The sequence below is a fragment of the Malus sylvestris genome, chromosome 7 (assembly GCF_916048215.2).
Source record: "Malus sylvestris chromosome 7, drMalSylv7.2, whole genome shotgun sequence".
Taxonomy (NCBI): Eukaryota; Viridiplantae; Streptophyta; class Magnoliopsida; order Rosales; family Rosaceae; genus Malus; species Malus sylvestris.
In genome coordinates, this window is record NC_062266.1 from 8763426 (window position 1) to 8782243 (window position 18818).

At 37.3% G+C, this 18818-nt stretch overlaps 2 protein-coding genes, 1 long non-coding RNA gene, 1 other non-coding gene and 1 pseudogene across 15 annotated transcripts; 3 read left to right on the forward strand and 2 right to left on the reverse strand.

Annotated features, from left to right (window-relative positions):
• Positions 1 to 4859: 4859 nt before the first annotated feature.
• On the reverse strand, positions 4860 to 5870 carry LOC126627732 (uncharacterized). Its single transcript, XR_007625129.1, has 2 exons — positions 5517 to 5870; positions 4860 to 5382 (listed from the first exon to the last, which is right to left on the reverse strand). It is a non-coding gene; the product is annotated as an uncharacterized LOC126627732 (long non-coding RNA).
• Positions 5685 to 5758, forward strand: TRNAV-CAC (transfer RNA valine (anticodon CAC)). The gene has a single exon. It is a non-coding gene; the product is annotated as a tRNA-Val (tRNA).
• A 558-nt stretch (positions 5871 to 6428) lies between the features above and the next one.
• On the reverse strand, positions 6429 to 10691 carry LOC126627731 (uncharacterized). 9 transcript variants are annotated; one of them, XR_007625128.1, is made up of 11 exons: positions 10426 to 10691; positions 10049 to 10171; positions 9380 to 9447; positions 9100 to 9143; positions 8936 to 8969; positions 8803 to 8831; positions 8440 to 8502; positions 8087 to 8153; positions 7906 to 7989; positions 7518 to 7617; positions 6429 to 6819 (listed from the first exon to the last, which is right to left on the reverse strand). XR_007625128.1 is itself a non-coding variant. In XM_050297246.1 (3 exons), the coding sequence occupies exons 1-3, from the start codon at positions 7627 to 7629 to the stop codon at positions 6659 to 6661; spliced, it is 312 nt and encodes a 103-aa protein (XP_050153203.1). In that variant the 5' UTR covers positions 7630 to 7686; the 3' UTR covers positions 6429 to 6658. The 9 variants fall into 9 exon arrangements, 1 of the variants encoding a protein (XP_050153203.1); XR_007625127.1 differs by having other exon boundaries at positions 8087 to 8305; positions 8394 to 8502; XR_007625125.1 differs by adding an exon at positions 8253 to 8305 and having other exon boundaries at positions 8803 to 8969.
• Positions 10692 to 11124: 433 nt separating this feature from the next.
• On the forward strand, positions 11125 to 14044 carry LOC126629927 (riboflavin biosynthesis protein PYRD, chloroplastic-like). 4 transcript variants are annotated; one of them, XM_050300081.1, is made up of 4 exons: positions 11125 to 11310; positions 11792 to 12379; positions 12704 to 13002; positions 13164 to 14044. In XM_050300081.1, exons 2-4 carry the CDS (start codon positions 12011 to 12013, stop codon positions 13771 to 13773), a joined length of 1278 nt encoding a protein of 425 aa, XP_050156038.1. In that variant the 5' UTR covers positions 11125 to 11310; positions 11792 to 12010; the 3' UTR covers positions 13774 to 14044. The 4 variants fall into 4 exon arrangements, with proteins under 4 accessions (XP_050156038.1, XP_050156035.1, XP_050156039.1 ...); XM_050300078.1 differs by having other exon boundaries at positions 11935 to 12379; XM_050300082.1 differs by having other exon boundaries at positions 11980 to 12379.
• An 885-nt stretch (positions 14045 to 14929) lies between these two features.
• LOC126628087 (diaminopimelate epimerase, chloroplastic-like) lies at positions 14930 to 18457 on the forward strand (annotated as a pseudogene).
• Positions 18458 to 18818: the final 361 nt, after the last annotated feature.

Sequence of the window (18818 nt, forward strand, 5' to 3'; positions counted from 1 at the left end):
TGCGTTGATGTAGAACCGGATTTGATGTTAATACGATTGCTGACATATTGTCACAATACAAAACTGGTGAAGTAGGAATAGCAAGATGCACAAAGGTCAGTAATTGCTTAATCCAATCCAGTTCAGTTGCTGTAGCAGCAAGTGCACGATACTCGGCCTCAGTTGATGACCGGGAGACTGTTTGTTGCTTCTTAGAGGACCACGAAATCAGATTGGAACCCAAAAAGACCACAAAACCAGTAGTAGACCGTCGATCATTAGGGTCGCCGGCCCAATCAGCATCAGAAAATGCTCTGATAGTGTCTGAATTAACGTCCAATCCTCCTCGAACATACCTAATACCCAAAGATACAGTACCTTTGAGATATCTTAGTATCCTCTTGACTGCACTAAAATGAGATTCCATAGGAGTTTGCATGAACTGGCATACTTGGTGCACGGCAAAGGCGATATCTGGCCGAGTAAATGTTAGATACTGCAAAGCACCAACCACACTGCGATAAAGCGCTGGATTGTTATAAGGCTTCCCATCATCAAGAACTAAACGGTTATAAGGCAGACAAGGGGTTGAACACGGCTCGGAATCAAGCATTTCAGTCTTTATGAGGAGATCCTTAACATACTTAGCCTGTGATAGAACCAAACCATCTTTCTGGGAAAGAACCTGAATTCCCAAAAAGAAATGCAAGGGACCTAAATCTTTTATATCAAACTCCTTTGTCAAAGCAACAATCACATCATTGATCAAACTTGGATCATTACCAGTGATGATGATGTCATCCACATAAAGAAGCAATATCACAACATTAGAACCAAAGTGTTTCACAAATAAGGATGGATCTGCAGGAGTTGTTGTAAAACCAAGTGAGGGGAGAAAGCTTGTAAACCTGTCATTCCAGGCTCTAGGGGCCTGTTTTAAACCATATAAGGACTTGTGCAGTTTGCAAACAAAGTCAGAATGATGAGGATCACCAAAACCTAGAGGTTGGGACATGTACACCTCTTCCTACAATACTCCATGCAAAAATGCATTCTTAACATCAAGTTGTCTCAAAGTCCATGCAAAATGAGCTGCCATAGCCAACACAAGCCTCACAGTTGTTGGCTTCACAACCGGACTGAAGGTTTCCCCATAACCAATGCCTTCTTCTTGATTGAATCCTTTAGCCACCAATCGAGCCTTATATCTCCCTATAGACCCATCAACATTCCTTTTAATTTTAAACACCCATTTACAACCAACAAGGTTTTTCTGTGCAGGAAGAGGGACTAAACTCCATGTAGACCGAGTATGAAGGGCATCTAATTCTTCTTTCATGGCATCAACCCAAACCTTACACTTCAATGTCGACTTGTATGTTGCAGGTTCAATAAGAGAGAGATCCACATTCCCATTGTCCTGAACTGTAGTAAGAAATGCCTTCTTTTTGAAAATACCATTCTTGGATCTAGTTTGCATTGGATGCAAATTGAATGGAGGAACAGATAACACTGCTTGAATACTGTCAGGTTGAAACTTAGAAACCACAGAATTCTCAATTGGAACCGCAGGAGTCACAGGGACATGTGGAGAGAAAAATTGGTCACTTGCAATGATGGATTGATGGATGGATGGGTGGAGAGTAGAATCACTGGACAATGGTGATGGTGTAATAGGAGGTGAGACAAGCACATTATGAAGATTAGGTACTGATGGGTGGATACTTGGTTGTAACACTTGCGATGTATGGAGACATGGTGCATGTGTTGATGCAAAAACTGAATAGGGAAATTCAGATTCATCAAACAAAACATGCCTGGAAATATAAACTTTCTTTTTATTAACTTCATAACAAATATAGCCCTTGTACTTTGATGCATATCCCAGAAAAATGCACTTAATTGTTCTAGGTTGTAACTTTGTGGTGGTTAAAGGTCGTAAGAGTGGATAACAAGAGCAACCAAAGACTTTAAGGTGACTGACATCAGGGACAGAACCATATAACATTTCAAATGGTGATTTCTGATTCAGTGTTTGAGATGGCATTCGATTAATAAGATAGACTGATGTTTGACTGGCACAAGACCAAAATGGTACAGGTAGGTGAGATGTCTGAAGTAAGGTAATTGTAGTTTCAATAATGTGACGATGTTTCCTCTCGGCCAACCCATTTTGTTCTGGTGTGTATGGACAAGATAAATGGTGACTAATGCCTTTGGCAGCAAGAAAAGTTTGTAACTGGTGCCCTATATACTCACCCCTCCATCACTTTGAAGTGTTTTAATAGACACTGAGAAATGAGTAAGTACAAACTGATAGAAGGTAAGAAATGTAGGACAAACATCAGCTTTATTGACAAGGGGAAAAATCCAACAAAATCGAGTACATTGATCTATGAAGGTAACATAGTACTTAAAACCTTCTATAGACAGACATGGAGCAGGACTCCATACATCACTGTGTACAATATCAAAAGGTTGGACATATTTGGATGTGACTGAATCAAAAGGTAGCTTACTAATTTTGCCCTGAATACAACTGGAACACATCACAGGTATGGAATCAGAAATGCTAGATACATTGGATTTCTTAAGCATGAGATAAACAACTTTGTTGGAAGGGTGGCCTAACCTATGGTGCCATAGACTAGAGGTTACTGGTTTGCCAATATAAGCAGCAGCAGAGAAGGCTTTTGGTGTATGAGAAGCAGAGGATGTGAAAGGAATGGGATACAATCCATCATTGCAGAGACCTTTGAACAATATTCTCCCTGTGGCTTTGTCCTGAATCCAAAAACACCAAGCATCAAATATCAGCCAGCAGTTATTGTCAAGACAGATTTTTTGCACAAAGAGTAAATTCTGAGATATTCTGGGCACATATAAAACTGAATTTAACTTGAGATTATGAAATGGAGTTTGCAATATTGAAGATCCCTTATGAGAGACTTGCAAACCTTCACCACTAGCAGTTTGAATATCTCAGTGGAAGGAAAAGGGGTTGCCAATGACAAGTTCTTCAAATCTGCAGTCATGTGGTTTGTTGCACCTGAATCCGTAAGCCAAACTTGCTGAGAAAAATTGGAATCCATCGGAGGGGCAGATGCATTGACATGCATAACATTCATTGATCCAGAAGGAGAGTTAGTATTGGCATTCCTGAAATGACAAAATTGTGCATTGTGGTTCTTTAGGCCACATATTTGACACCCTTCAGCTATTGCACAGTCAGTGTTCCGAAATCGACATGTATCAGCAAGATGACCATACTTGCCACATATCTGACAAGAATGTCCAGAAGCAACTTGATTTGGTGAATTGCCAAGAATCCCACGAGCCGAATTTGGATAAAAAGGCTTGTTGTTCCCAAATTTGGAACCATATTGGAACTTCCCTTTCCCTTTATTCTTGTTGTAGAATGGTTTATACTGGGAACCATATTGATTGCCATAGGATCCTTCAACACTTTGATTATTGGAAGAAGAATGTTGCCCAAATTTCCCATTGAACCGTGTCTGAGAACTACTATTTTCAGCAGCCATTGCAGTAAGAAAATGAGTTGCAGAAACACTCTCAATCATTGCTTCTTCAGCAAGCAATTGAGATCTCAAATCTTTAATAGAAATAACATGTTCCCTTCCTCTAATGATGGATCGAATGGTATTATACTCCGATGATAAGCCATTAAGCGTAAGAATTACTATATCATCATCATCAAATTTAACCCCAGCTGCAGAAAGATAGTCCCTAGCCTTCTTGATTCTTTGCAAATACAAAGAAATAGAATCATTACCCTTTTTGACATTCTGCAATTCTGACTTCATTTGGAAGATACTGGTTCTTGTAACCGTCGAGAATTGTTCCTTGAGTCTTGTCCAGGTATCCTGAGCACTAGTGCTACTGATCACACAAGAAATAGCAGATGGCGAAAGAGTCGCAGTGATCAACTGCATTAAGGCACGATCATGCATCTTCCAAATCTTGTAGTCATCAGATTCTGTGTGAGAAATAGTTCCTTGAGAATCTTCCTCAGACCCACTAGAGGTAGACCTTGTAAATCGAATAGGACATGGGGTAGATCCATCCACAAAACCCAAAATACCATGCCCTTCGAGAAGAAGCTGCATCTGAAAATGCCAAACCAAGTAGTTTGTCTCATCAAGCTTTACTGTCACGGACGTTGAAACAGTGGAGATGAGAGAAGTAATTGGAGACTGGAGAATCTGTAATTGGGAAGCAGTAACCATTGGTGCAAGAAATCAGAAAACTTGTTCAAGAACGATGATTGAGGACTTGTATCGAACACTTGGTGTGCACAGAAGACAAACGCCAAGAACAGTGAAATGTAGAAGATGATGAGCCCCAAAAAATCAAACAGAGCACACAAAGATAAAAAACATCAAAGAAATCAGAAATGATGAGCGGAAGCAGTCCAAGATCGAAGAACTTCAACCGAGCGATTAGCTATTCCGGCGAAGATACCATGTAAACTAAACTGTAATAGCAGGAGAATATGCAGTACTCGAGAGAAAGAGAAAGAGAGAGAGAGAGAGAGATTTAGAGAGTGAAGTTGATACTTTCATATGTAATATTTTCTATTACTTCAATCTTACAATATCAAGACTATATACTATATGAAATTGCCTAAGTCACAATATAACTAACTCTAACAACCTTCCTAATCTTTTGACAAGTGTCTTCATATTCTACCATTGGATTACTATCCTTAACACTCCAAATGATGGCGGGTTTATTCTTCGATTAGTCGGAATAAAAATTTTCAAAACCCATAAGCATCATTTAAATTGAGAACTATAATTGGTGAAAGTGCAAAAAGATAATAATTCGACGTGAACGAGATTTTGATATCTTCTAACCAAGAGAAAAGTGGTGTTGTTATTATTACAAGTATGGTATGCAGAAGATAAATGATATGATCTTAGAACAAAGGATAAGTTGTCAATACGTGCATACGCGCATACCCCTAATATTTATTTATGGAAGTAAGGATGGATGCATTTATACCTGTGATTCTGCCAAGGCAATAATTAACATCAGAAGGCTGGACAATGCCGCTAGGGCATTGAATGGAGGCAAGCTTGGCGTTCAAGTATTCTGAATAAACGGTTGCGACGAATACAGCAGTAGAAGTGTACTGAAGATTTGTTCCATGGCAAAAACCATAACAACCCACCAGGCGTCTTCTTCACGTTGTTGTTACCTTTGTGAACGCGAGAGCAAATGGATTGCTCAGTTTGGCTCTTGTATCGTCTCCAATAACTTGTCATCCCAAGCAAACAAAGTTGTAACACCACCAGTACTGCCTGCTTGGCCAAGATAATCCAGGTAGGTTTTATCATCAGTGGAACGATGAAGCCAAGCAGCAGCCCACAATAGTTCATCCTGATGAGAAACAAAAGTATACAGTATAGCAAACTCGAATAACTATAAATTTTCACATATCCTTAGATATTGATACACCAAATTATATGTGTGTGTGTGTGAAAAGTAAATTAACATATTGCATAATATAGTACCAAATTTGTGAACCCAAAAATAGGGTACGAGTTTTGAAGCTGGATTAATAACAGATATATTAAGAATCTGACCCTGCACTCATTCTGTCTTCTCTTGGGGAAAAAGTCCGAAAATAAACAAGATCGTACTTATATCTTGAATCATGATTCATAATGCATCACCAATTAGTCTGGGTGGTGTAGTCGGTTATCACGCTAGTCTCACACACTAGAGGTCCCCGGTTCGAACCCGGGCTCAGACACTTTATGATTTTTGTATAAACTATTACTTTAATCTTGTTACATTCCTTTGCCTTCAATTTTCTCGTTGACATTTGGCTTGGCCGCCATTGATAAGGCCTTATCAACACCGAGGAGTCCTATTCTTTTGTCTGACTTAGCAGGCGGCTAATGGGCATAGGGTTTGTAAAAATTTCCGAAAATTTCCGAACCAAACCAAAAAAATTCTGATTTCAAACTAAAAAAAAATCTCAAACCAAGATTCCTAAAATTTTTGGTGATGAAATACCGAATCGATCTCGAAATTTTGGTACGAGATTCGATATTGTCTAATTAATCTTTCAATAATCTCATTCCGAACCAAAAATAAATAATATATATATTATTATACATTTGAATTGTTGCTAATTATTAATAACAATATAATTGGTGTGATCTAAGGTAGTAACCATAACTCTTTATCCCACATTTACTAGTACGAACCTCCTACAAATGTGTCTTTTTCTTCAACATGAAATCAAAAAATTGTATTGTTAGTTTTTGTATATATTAGGTCTGTAAGTTTTTTTTTTTTTTTGCTTTTGGATTTGTTACTTATTTTATTTTATTTGCATTTGCATGTGAATTTAACTTGATATGTATGATTGCTATTTCAATTTGTATGAAATTTGAGAATACCAAACCATATCGAAATACCAGGATTCCCAAAATTTGAGAATACCAAAATTTTGATACATAATTGATCTTCAAATTCCCGTCCCAAATTTTTTTCAGTTTAGGATTGCATACCGAACCACCTTATAGGCATATACAAGCTAAAAAGCCCACACGATGCCGTGGGTTTACAACTCTAGTTACACATAATTACAACAATGTTTCTAATTCTACTACTACATATATACAACCATACTCACAAATCCTATTTACACATTTTGACCCCTGCTCTTATAAACTGGGCTAAATGTTGCACATAGACTGTCAATTTCCATTGCAAATAAGGGATTCTCCATCGTCAGCACCATTGGTGTTCTCTTCCTGTTTTCCTTTGCCCAGATAATGGAAATTCCAATTTTGAAGCCATTTTCTCACACAAATAACAACAAAAATAAATTAAAAAAATTAGAGGAAAACAAAGAAAAGCATCTAATAACTTATATTTGGAGACAGAAAAATAAGCAAAACCCAGTTTAGAACTCACCATAAAAAACCGAACTGTACCCAAGAACACTCCAAAAAACTAAAAAATAAAAATAAAAAAAAATTGAAGAACGCATTTGAATTTTACACATAATGCAGCAAAGGAAAGACAAAAGAAAAGAGTAAAGCCATCAAGCTCAACCCTTTAATTTAAAGGAAAACTAATGAAAAGGGCTTGAAAACTTTGAGTTTCAATGATAAGGACAAATTAAAGGGTAAAGTGAATAGTACAAGGATTAACTTTTTAGTGTAAAAATGTGCTTTTTCGTTAAAGTGAACAGTACCGGATGTTTTTCGTTAAAGTTCCCTTAATTTAAACTCCAAAAAAATTAAACACAACCCCATTAAATCATTAATCTTACTGTAATGACAAATTATTATGGCCAAACTTTTGATGCCTATCAAAACCAAGTTTTCATATATATACAAAGCATCTATTTAACCAATGAATTGATGGAGGGCGAAAAACAGAAACAAAAAAAACTGCCGTTATTCAATTATGTGAAGAATTACTTGAAAAGTACAAAAGGTTTGAAAATTAAACTGACATTAAAAAAAAAATGAGATGGAGTGGAAATCACATACCAACATCAAGCTTAAATTTGTGGTGCTCATTTGTAGTGCTATTTGCAATTAGTCTTATCAGGAACTTCTGCACTGGTTGATGTCTCGGTCTTCTCCTTAGCTGCATGTACATTGTAGACTTGGGTAGATGAGAAGCAAAAGAAAATAAACTTATAGAGTTATAACTTAACTATCTATGTTGATTCATGTCCAACACATAATAACAATAGCAAATCATTTTTCCTCTCGTGCATTGGTTTGTCATTGTCACTCAAATTCACAAATTCATTTACTCCAAATTTCTTAGTTATGACCAGGAAAATAATGTTTAAGCAAAAATACGTTTGTGTTTTTACACTAAACTACCTGTTAAACCAAATCCAAATGTAAAAAATAAAAAAATAAATACCTTCGTCAAACCTCTTGGGCTTCAAGTCCACCGATCCACCCCAATACTCAGTCGCGCCCCAAAAATTCTTACACCTTCAGTAGCCTAGATCATGCATGTATCAGTATAAATACGGAAAAGAAAAAAAATGCAATTTATTAGAACAAAGAATTTGGGATCAACAAAGTTATTCAAAACTTACAGCGAGGCCAATAAACAACAACTGAGGATAATTTTTCATTTAGCTACATTCAGAGGGGCACCCAAACCTGATATTAAAAAACAAAATATCCAGTATAATGCAAACGAATCAATATGTAGTATCAGTTTAGGATGCATAATTCAAGGCTCTAAACCAAAAGTACTACTGTTTTCAAGTGGAGGCTATATAAGTGATAATTTCAGCAACCTGTTGCTGAACCTGCATTTATCAAGACGTAACAAAGTAAAGCAAATAAAAAAAGGTATTGTTAAATCTTCCTAACAACAAATTCAAAACTATAAAGTACCTAAACATTTTCTCACTCCAACCAGGGACAGCAGAAAGTAAACGACCTAATATCTCAATTGATTGGTTAATGTCCTGTAAACCTTCCACTTGTTTATATGAGGATATCGCTGCAACAAAATCAAATAAAATTATAATAAATTCAACCAATATGGCATGAAAACCATGGGAATTAATCATATGAATTGAGTCAATTAACTGAAAAGCACAACACAAAACATATCAAACCACCAACAAAACAGATCGATGTCCAAAGTTTGCAGTGAAAAACACAGAGACTTAAAGTTAAAAGGAAAAAATAGTGACAACCATTGTTAAAAATACACTCAAAGTGTTAGTAAGATTAGATACAGAACATTTAAGCATTCATAAAACAACATGAATAAATAGAGGAAATATTAGCAACTCACCCCATAGAAATTAATAAAACATTGTAAGCCTGCAATGAACAAAAGAAACAGTGAAAATTAAAAAAAACGAAACGTATATGACAACGAATAAGGCACTTGCAGGCCTCTTAAGCTTGTTCGGATCCTTCACAACCTCCTTGCTCGCATCTCCACGTTTACTCTTCAACCTATGAAAATCAGAAACCAACACCGATACACAAATAAAGATGAGATATGTGGTTAATATCAAACAGAGCTTGGTGGTGATCTTTTCAAAAGTCAAGTTCGCAGTACAACTTTATATTTGTTTTCACTTACATTGATGATAAGTATAATCAAGACAGAGAAACTCATGAACCAGCCTGTCAAAATCATTAACGGAGAAATGATAAATAACGGATTCTCAAAGATACAGAAACTTATCAAGAACTTGGACAATGAAGATACCCAAAAAAGGAATTTCTTGGACATGCAACCAACAGGTGTACAGAAAATTAAACAAAAATTCAAAATTGATAGTTCATATCGAGATCTTGAATCAAATCGCAAAAAGTTATGAAAATTCATAACAAAACGGAAATAAAAAACATAATCTCACTTCGCATCAGTTTTTCTGTGAGCAGCAACTCTTGATTTCCCCATGTTCAACTAAACCTTCATAGAAAACTGCAAAAAAAAACGATGAGAATCATTTATAAACGGCAACAAATCGATATTAACAAATAAAAAAGAAGTCAGAGAAAAAATAAGAGAGAAAAAGATAGCTAGGAGATGGAGCGGAGGAGATGTTGTCCAAAGTTGAGGAATAAGGATGGAGGAGTCTGGAAGAGGAGACAAAACAACTAAAGCAAAGCAAAAGCAGAGAAAGAGGAGATGGGCAAAGTGACACGCGTCCCACTCAACACGTGTCACTATGCTAAGCCGCCAGGTGACAAAATCAAATTGTAGAAAGAAGTCTCCCGAACAACCCAGTTTTTCCGCTCCTTCAATTTCAGGCACAACCGAAATAAAAGAACCCCTGTTGCACAGCAGGGACAAAAATGCCATTCTACTGTAGAATGAACAGTGATGACAGAAACACAGAAAGGGCAAAAAAGGAAGAACACTGGTGATGAACAGTAAAAAGGACACAAAGGGAATTAACCACAATGTTAGGCGTTTAGTAACCCAGATCAGATTCTAAGTGGGTTTATCACAAATAATAATTTAATCAGAAATTAACACTGAAAATAAATCAAAAACAGAAAAAAAATTGAAATTTTCGTACCTCTAAGTTTCTGGGTTTTTACTGTGAATCCAATTGAGAACTAAGGGCGCAAATTGCTGGAGGAGAAGACGAAGAGGAAGGCAGCACGGGTTTGTTTTGGCGATGAATGGGAAAGCACGTCAACTTCCAAAAAAAAAAAAAAAAAGGACATCTAATGATCAAATTCAAGAAATATTTAATCTCACAAAATTTTAAGCCAATCAGTTACGCAGCCAAATCAAATTCTATGAAATTATAGCAAAATACAACCCCAATAGAACACAAATGAACGATAAAAATACGAAATATCAACAACCAAATTCGGCAAAATAATAAACCACAGCGAAAAATCAAATATTTGGCTCCTGGGTAGTTGAGAAGAAGTGAGATTTAATTACCTGTTGAAGGCTAGAGAAATTGGGTGGACGATTAGGCGGCAAGGAGATCGCAAAGCAGAGACCAAAAAGATGAGGAAGCGGAGATCGAAGGGATGACGAAGGAGAGATCAAAAGGATCAGGAAACAGAGATGGAAGAGATCGCGAGGCGGAGTGTAGGACGCATGATCGAAATCGCCAACCGGTTGCAGAGCAGCTGAGAATTCTGTCGTTTAAAGGTTTCTAGTGTTTTCGGAAGAAGTCGAGAGATTTCTACTGGAAACCAATACATTTTATTGTTAGTTGTGCCACAAACCACGTGTGGCCCGGTTTTAATCACAATTTTTGAATATTTTTTTTGTTTTCCCATCAGCTAGACTACGTGGGCCGGTTATAATCACATATTTTTTTTTTTTTAAATTTGTTTTCCCACCAGCTATGCATGGGTAAATGGGAAGAGCAGGAGTCAAAGTATGGGTAAATGAGAAGAGCAGGAGTGGAAGTAAGAAAAAGCTGATTTCCCACCAAATGTACATGGGTAGACGGAAAATAGAGAGAGAGAAGTGGAATGAAAGAAAGAAGCAGGGGCAAAAGTGGAAGTACACTGTACAATAAACAGTGTTCACAGAAACAAAATAAGGGTAAAAAGGGAAGAACACTGACGAATAAACAGTAAAAAGGACACAAAGGGAATTAACCACAATGTTAGGCGTTTAGTATATATATAATATAATATAATTTTATCTTTTTCTCTTTACTTCCTCTGAGCGACTGGTATCCTGCCAGTACCAGCCAACAATTTCGTCCAAATTTTGCCCCATTTTAACATTTTGAAGGAAATGATTGACAAGCATTTGCGCCCTCCATTCCAAGTCTTTGGCTAATTTCTGTATTCCCCACAGCCACAGGTAAACGATTTGATATCCTCTCTTTGTTAACAACTCTTAATTCTGGATTTGGCTACGATATTTACATCTATATGGTGAGCTGACAAGTAAGTTGATGTTACTACTCAGTACTACGGTCTGGTGGTGGTCTTGACATATAGAAGTTTAGGTTTGAATTTCGTAGATAGCGAATTCGGTACCAAATGTAGCTTAGCCGAACTCCCTCCTATTAGTGTAAACAATATAGTTGTACTAAAAATAAAGAAAACAAGTAAGTTGGTGTCTTTGATTGATTGTTTCCACATTGTAAGCATAGCCCAGAGTGTTTTATACGTGCGTTTGACAGTTTGTTGACGTTGAACGCAATGTGTTTGATGAAATGCGCAAGTGATCTCGTAGTAAGCGTGTGAGAGGCTTGCTACTACTCCTTAGGGCATATATCCGTTGTTTATCTGGGGTTCCACTCTTTTTCTTTTAGTTTTTGATTTATTTACATTAGCAGAAACACGGTTTCTAGGAAACTGAAAGAACGGAAAATGTACACTGAGCGCTTCTTACAGTGAAGAAGTAGACCTTAGAGAGTGGAAGCAGACCGAGATTGACTTGAATCACGCGTTTTCAAAGCATTACTATTCCTGAGTGCAGGTTCGGTGAGTTGCAGATAGTTAAATATTCTTGCGAAAATTGCAGTGATGTGATCTGGGTACAACAAACAAAAGAAATGCAAGTTCAAACACTTTCACTCCAGAGTTACACTCTCAGTCCACCCACTGTCTCGCTACCACAGCAACTTTCCAGTAAACTGTTGAGGTCGAATCCAAATTCAAATTCTGGGTTTTGCAATCCACTCAGAAGGATGTCCAAATCACCAAATGGTTTGAGAAGTCATGGTAAATCTGTTGGGGTCATGTGTGGAGTGGCACAAGACGCGGGTGCAGATGATGGGTTCTATATGAGGAGGTGTGTAGAGCTTGCAAGAAAGGCTATCGGGTGTACCAGCCCCAATCCTATGGTGGGTTGTGTTATTGTCAAGGATGGCAAGGTTGTTGGTGAAGGCTTTCACCCAAAAGCTGGCCAGCCGCATGCTGAGGTATACTTCTTTTCCTTAGTTTTAATGAAGTGGTTGAAACTTTCGGTCACTTTGCTCTTTGGTTGGTTGCTTACAAGTTAAAATATTTTGGAAAGATCACAAAAATAACTAAACGAAGGGAAAGTAAATACCTAGATGCCGAGTCTTTCAACTTTTATTGTGGACCGTATGGTTCTGTTCTTTCTGGTTTTTTTTTTCTCTGGTTTTTTCTTAGTTTTATAATTGATTTCGTAATTATCATGCGATTTGCCAAATTTTACCTGTTGTTATAAGTAGCTGTTAATGTAAACTTAGATCAAGAAGTCAAAATGTCAAATGTTACAGGTTTTTGCTCTGAGAGATGCTGGGGATTTGGCTGAAAATGCAACAGCATATGTGAGCTTGGAACCGTGCAATCACTATGGGAGAACACCACCATGCAGCGAAGCCCTAATTAAAGCCAAAGTGAAAAAAGTGGTGGTTGGAATGGTGGATCCGAATCCAATCGTGGCATCGAAGGGGTTGGATAGATTAAGAGATGTTGGAATTGATGTTACTACGGGTGTAGAAGAAGAACTATGCAAGAGGCTAAATGAGGCTTATATCCATCGCATGCTAACAGGGAATCCTTTCGTCACTATCCGGTAAATTTGTTTTGTTTAGATTAGTCAATAGTAAAGACAATCATGGGGCATTAAAATGAGTGGAAATGTTACCTTATTTGATACTTTTTTTCGTATATGCCTTGATGTATTTGATTAGAGTGAAGTTGAGAGTTATTTCACCCTTTTGTTCTTGTTGGCAGATACTCGATGTCAGTCAATGGACACTTTCTGGATCAGCTTGGACAAGGAGTTGCCGAGTCTGGTGGTTACTATTCACAATTGTTACAGGAATATGATGCAGTTATTCTTTCTTCTTCCGCAATAATGGAGAACGTCTCTATTCCAGCGTCCCAAGAAGCTGGAGCCAATCAACCACTTCGGATTATAATAGCTAGGGATAGTAGTTCTCCAATCAAAATCCCTGCTCTCACCGTGGAACCAACTGATAAGCTAATAGTCTTTGCAGACAAAGAGACATCGGTAGAACTAGAAAGAGCTCAAACAGGTATTGAAATGGTGGTGTTCGATCAAATAAGCTTAAGTGCTATTTTGGAATACTGTAACTCTCAAGGAATGTGTAGTGTTTTGTTCGATTTAAAGGGAAACGTAAGTGATTTTGAAGAGCTTCTCCAAGACGGCATTGAACAGAAATTGGTGCAAAAAATTGTGGTAGAAGTATTGCCCCTGTGGGATGAAAATGGTGTCAGGAACTTTCCTGTTGCATTGAAGAGTCTGAGTAAAAGAGTAGAACTGAAGAATTTGCAGCCTAAGATTTCAAATGAGAATGTTGTGCTTGAGGGATATCTGTGATAGAAGTGACTAGAACACGAAGAGATTTGACATGATCTTTTCATGCTGATGCGGGAGAGAAATACGAGGATTTTACAGTGTTCGGGAAGAGGGGCAGACGGAGGCCATGATCGTTTCTGATCTTCACTGGGGCTTAGAGAGTTACTACTTTTTGGTATTTTATTTACCTGCACATTGAGGGCTGCCATAGCCAAAAATGAAGGGAAACTGTATATGTAAGTTTGTATTGGAATCTACATGTTAAATGATTAATAAAATTTGCTTTCGTTTTTGTTTTTGGTTTTTTTTTTTAATCTGGTGGATGTGAATTGTGCAGTCTTTTGAATTTTAAGCTCATTTGGAATTTCAAAGGAAGAAAATCATTTTAGAATTCAAGTAAAACAGCCTCAAGTTACAAATTTTGAAGAGTCTCCAATTTTTAAGACTGTTATTAGCACCGGATGCCACAATGACGGTATATCCGTGTGACGAAAATCCTTCCCTACTTTTAATGAGAACCCTAACATCCTTGAAAATTATTAAGTTTGAAAGAACTTCACTGTTAAACTCATTGCTACCTAGCACAATATGCTACCTGTAGTCTAGGGGTGGGAAAAAAACACCGACGAATTGAGAAACTGAATCAGACTATGAGAAAAAAAACCGAAAATAAACCTAGTTGACCACGACCCAAAATTGGGATCGAACCGAACCGAGTAAGTAAATAAATGTACATTTATATATGTAAATTGCGTGTCAAATTTTTTAATTTAGTACTGTTGATTTGATATTAATTACCATAATACAGTAACATTGGTTTCTACTCATGTGTTCTGGTTCAAAACTTCTCTTTCTTTAAATTATTGTAATAGTTTCTAGTTCTCCTCTCTTTTTTACTAATAATAAAATGAGGATTTACAATGAAGATAAACTGAACCAAATTGTGAGAAAAAACTGACCGAATCGTAAACCTAAATCATGTTAGAAAGACGAAATTTTTAACTAAATTTTTGGTTTAGAATTTCTTTGTTTTTTTTTATTTTTTATTGTCAAACGATGAATTTTATTAGATTATATGTTAGATTAACCATCGACAGAATTCAAACATACGCCATCATGCAAGGGCTTAACAAGCTAGGGCCACTTTGGTTTAGAAATTTGGGAGCATTAACTTTCTCCATGCATGTGTTGAATTGAACACATTGCCGCTACGACCCAACAGCAAGTACACAACAAACGTCTACTTCCGTTTTCAGCGTCTGCGCCGACCGATGTCATGGGAGCCATAGCTGCCACCATCTCACTGCACCTCACCTCCCCAACTCGCCGCTCCCTCACATTCTTCACCGCCTCTCTTCGTCCTTCTTCTCCGATTCTAAAGCTCAACTCTTTCCCTGCAGCCGCCTCGCCGAGAGCTCCTAGTCTTCGTCGGCGGTATCATGTTCCATGAGCGTGGAAGCCGTCGAGAAGGCCTCCCCCGCCTCCTTTCTCGACCGCAGAGAAGCCGGATTCCTCCACTTCGTCAAGTACCACGGCCTCGGCAACGACTTCATCCTGGTATTCAATTTCTCTGAAATGTTGGATTTTTTTTTCAAAATTTTCAACTTAATTAGCTGAGAAGAAGTTATGGTTAGATGTTATCGATACTGTTTGGATTTTGAGTTTTCTTTTTGGTTTTGTGAGTGATAGGTTGATAACAGAGATTCTTCGGAGCCTAAAATCAGTCCGGAGCAGGCGGCGAAGCTGTGATCGGAACTTTGGGATTGGCGCCGACGGAGTGATCTTCGGTCTGCCGGGCATCAACGGCACTGATTATACAATGAGGATTTACAATTCTGATGGGAGCGAGCCCGAGGTGACTTGCATTTCCCGAAAATTTGTGTTTTCTAAGCTTTAAATTTTATGTGGATAGTTGATTGCTGCATTGTATTGAATGGTAGTATCGGTGTTTAAAACTTGTGAAATTGGATATTAAATTGTGTTTTGTAGATGTGTGGTAATGGAGTCCGGTGTTTTGCCAGATTCATTGCCGAGCTCGAGAATTTGCAGGGACGGCATAGGTATGGTAAAGCTGGTTCCAAGTACTGATAAACATTTTCGTTTATCAATGCTTGGTTATATATTACATTGTTTGCTTTAGTTTTTGTTGCATTTAACATTGAAAATAAATATCTATTCGGTCTTGCACTGATAGGTGTGTAAATTTCTAACAACAACAATCTGTGTGAACAATTGCAGCTTTAAGGTGCATACTGGTGCTGGTCTAATTATTCCGGAAATTCAAGAAGATGGGAAGGTATATTCTTGTTTATATTATGTTTCAGTTCAAGTAAACTATTTCAGATTGATATGCTTTGAGCACATCAAACATTTTGTAAAGCATGTGATGTGACTTTTGCAATTGTTGCTCTGGATGATCCATCATGCGTTGAGTATTGGATGTTAATATTTACTATAGCAGACATCAATTTTCTTAATTACAGGTTAAAGTTGATATGGGGGAACCAATTCTTAAGGCTTCAGACGTACCTACAAGACTGCCTGCAAACAAGATCAATCTGTTGTTAAGTCGGGTCTGAATGTAGATGGAGTAACCTGGAATGTAACCTGTGTTAGTATGGGAAATCCTCATTGCATAACTTTTGGCACAGAAGGAGGCCAGGTAAATTATTGCTGGAATAATTTCAGAGATATTCACTTCTACTAGGGGTCTGTTATTTTTTTTCCGGTTGCCTTCTTTCTGATACTTATCGTCTACTCAAATGAATGACCTAGTCTGGGCATGGTAAAGCCCAATTTTTTTTATAATTGATTAATAGTTTCCACCTGTGACTTGTTGCTTTTTGTTGGAATTGAACAGAATTTGAAGGTTGATGAATTGAAGTTGGCTGAAATTGGTCCCAAGTTTGAGAATCATGAGGTGTTTCCAGCACGAACTAACACAAGTTAGAATTTATTTGTCTGTGGACATGCTTTTTTTTCTGGAAGCAGTTAGAGATGGCATATTGTTAGTGTAAGACCACAGTTTACATGCTATAGATGATGGGCTTTTTCCGTTTTGTTGATTGTCCATTGCTTACACCTTTTGACAGTGAATGAGGATTGACAGTGCATTAATTTGAACTTTGAAATTTCTGGTATCTTTCGGTTTAAAATTGTTGAATATTTCTTGCTTGTGGTGGCCATTTTGAGATACACGTTGAAAAAGACGTACTAAAAAAATTGTGTGACACCTTTTTCTTTGAATTTACAAAATTAGATTGGTATATTTATTGGAAAACACTACTCATAACTTCTATGATCTGAAATGCCTCAAATTTGTAAAGAAATTATGTGATAAGATATCTATCCAAATATGGTAATGGGTGCTTCAAGCTTCTGTCTTCACTCTCGCTTAGCAGCTTGAAATAAAGTTACAAGATTTGTTGTTTTCAGTCAAACTTGTTTCGATCCTTTGTTCCTGTCTTGTCAACTTTAAGTCTCAAAATTTATAATTATTCTCAAGTTTATTTTGTATTCATAACTCTTATTTGATTCTGATTGGCAGAATTTGTGCAAGTTTTCACTCATTCGCACCTAAAGATGCGTGTTTGGGAGCGTGGGGCGGGTTAGTTCTGTTGCAACCAAAAGAAGTTATTATACTGTGATCTGATACCAAATCCATTTGAGCTTGTTTTAATGGGTAGTATAATTATTTTGCATTGTAGGAGCAACACTTGCTTGCGGAACTGGAGCTTGTGCTGTAGTGGTTGCCGCAGTTCTTGAAGGTCGTGCTGAGCGAGTAAGTTTTGGCTTTCTTCTTTTTTATGTTGGATATAGTTAAAAAAAAATATAGATGTTTATCTATTGCACATGAAAATGAGGTTTCCCCTTTGGTCTATCAGTTTTTAGTGTTCAATTTTAAGAAGACAGAAGAGTACTGCCATACATACTATAGTTATAGTTTCAGTAAGCTTATGAATCCACATCACTATATGTTACATTGTCACGTTACGTTGGTCAATTTTAGAAGCGTGATAAGCCGCCCATAACTATAAGCAGTACCCACCCTGCAAAAGCCACATGATTTTGTAAAGATAATGTGAGGAAAGTTTAGTGTGCAACATTTTACTTCCCAACTTTAATAATACTTAAGTACGGATATAATTTGTTGAGAAGTGAATGTTGTCTGCCTCCATCCATGTCGTTTCAATCAAATTACTATATCACAAAATTTCTTCTTTTTTACCTCTTGCTTTATCGTTAAATCGTTACCCTAGTGTTTTTACTTGATCTTTTTGTATGCTTATCTTTTGGACATAGAACTGCACGGTTGATCTACCGGGAGGGCCGTTGCAGATTGAGTGGAGAGAGGAGAACAATCACATCTACATGACAGGCCCAGCTGAAGTCGTATTTTACGGATCAGTGCCTCTATGATTCTTTTCACTACTATTGTACTTGTGTGGAGAATGAAGATAGATTTTGTTATTGAAATTCACCTGAATTTTGTAGAATTGCAGGTGAAAGAAACTGTTGGAGACATAAAAAACATCATCTGTATTTGCCTTATGATAGTTGTGCCCCTCCAGTTGCATCGTACTGTCTTCATAGTCAAATACTCATCATCTGTGTTTGCCTTATAAAATTTGACTTGTAAGTGATGGTTGGGGCATACATGGGTGTAGGAGATATGCTTTCTTTATGCACCTGAGTTTGAATTTTCCTCTCTGCAACTTAGAACATCATTTGTATAAAGTAAAATGATAGCTACGAGACCAGATGCACTCCACTACTGATGCAAGCGATATGGGGAAAGGAAGAATCGAACTCAAAATCCTTGCCAGTAGAGCTACCAACCCCTTGCACTCCACTTTTATTTTGCATTTTTTTTAAACTTAAAAGTTTTAAGGGAAGATTGGTTACTCTCACCACCAGTGCTAGGGCATACCCACAACCTCAAGCTGGAAGGACTTACACGTGGCACCTAACTGCGAGTTGCCACATGAATGAATTTACATAGGAATTTACAGATTACGCATTAACAAAAACTACTGGCAGCGAGATTCAAACCTTAGTGGGGTGAC

Bases quoted from the DNA above. Each gene is read 5' to 3' on its own strand.
- LOC126627731 (XM_050297246.1), bottom strand. From the start codon at position 7,629: ATGTACATGCAGCTAAGGAGAAGACCGAGACATCAACCAGTGCAGAAG. The intron at 6,973-7,517 runs GTATGTGATTTC...TTTATTTTTTAG, and splicing joins CAAATTTAAGCTTGATGTTG to TTTTTTGGAGTGTTCTTGGG. The intron at 6,820-6,933 runs GTGAGTTCTAAA...TATTTGTGTGAG, and splicing joins GTACAGTTCGGTTTTTTATG to AAAATGGCTTCAAAATTGGA.
- LOC126629927 (XM_050300081.1), top strand. From the start codon at position 12,011: ATGCAAGTTCAAACACTTTCACTCCAGAGTTACACTCTCAGTCCACCC. The intron at 12,380-12,703 runs GTATACTTCTTT...CAAATGTTACAG, and splicing joins CTGGCCAGCCGCATGCTGAG to GTTTTTGCTCTGAGAGATGC. The intron at 13,003-13,163 runs GTAAATTTGTTT...TCTTGTTGGCAG, and splicing joins AATCCTTTCGTCACTATCCG to ATACTCGATGTCAGTCAATG.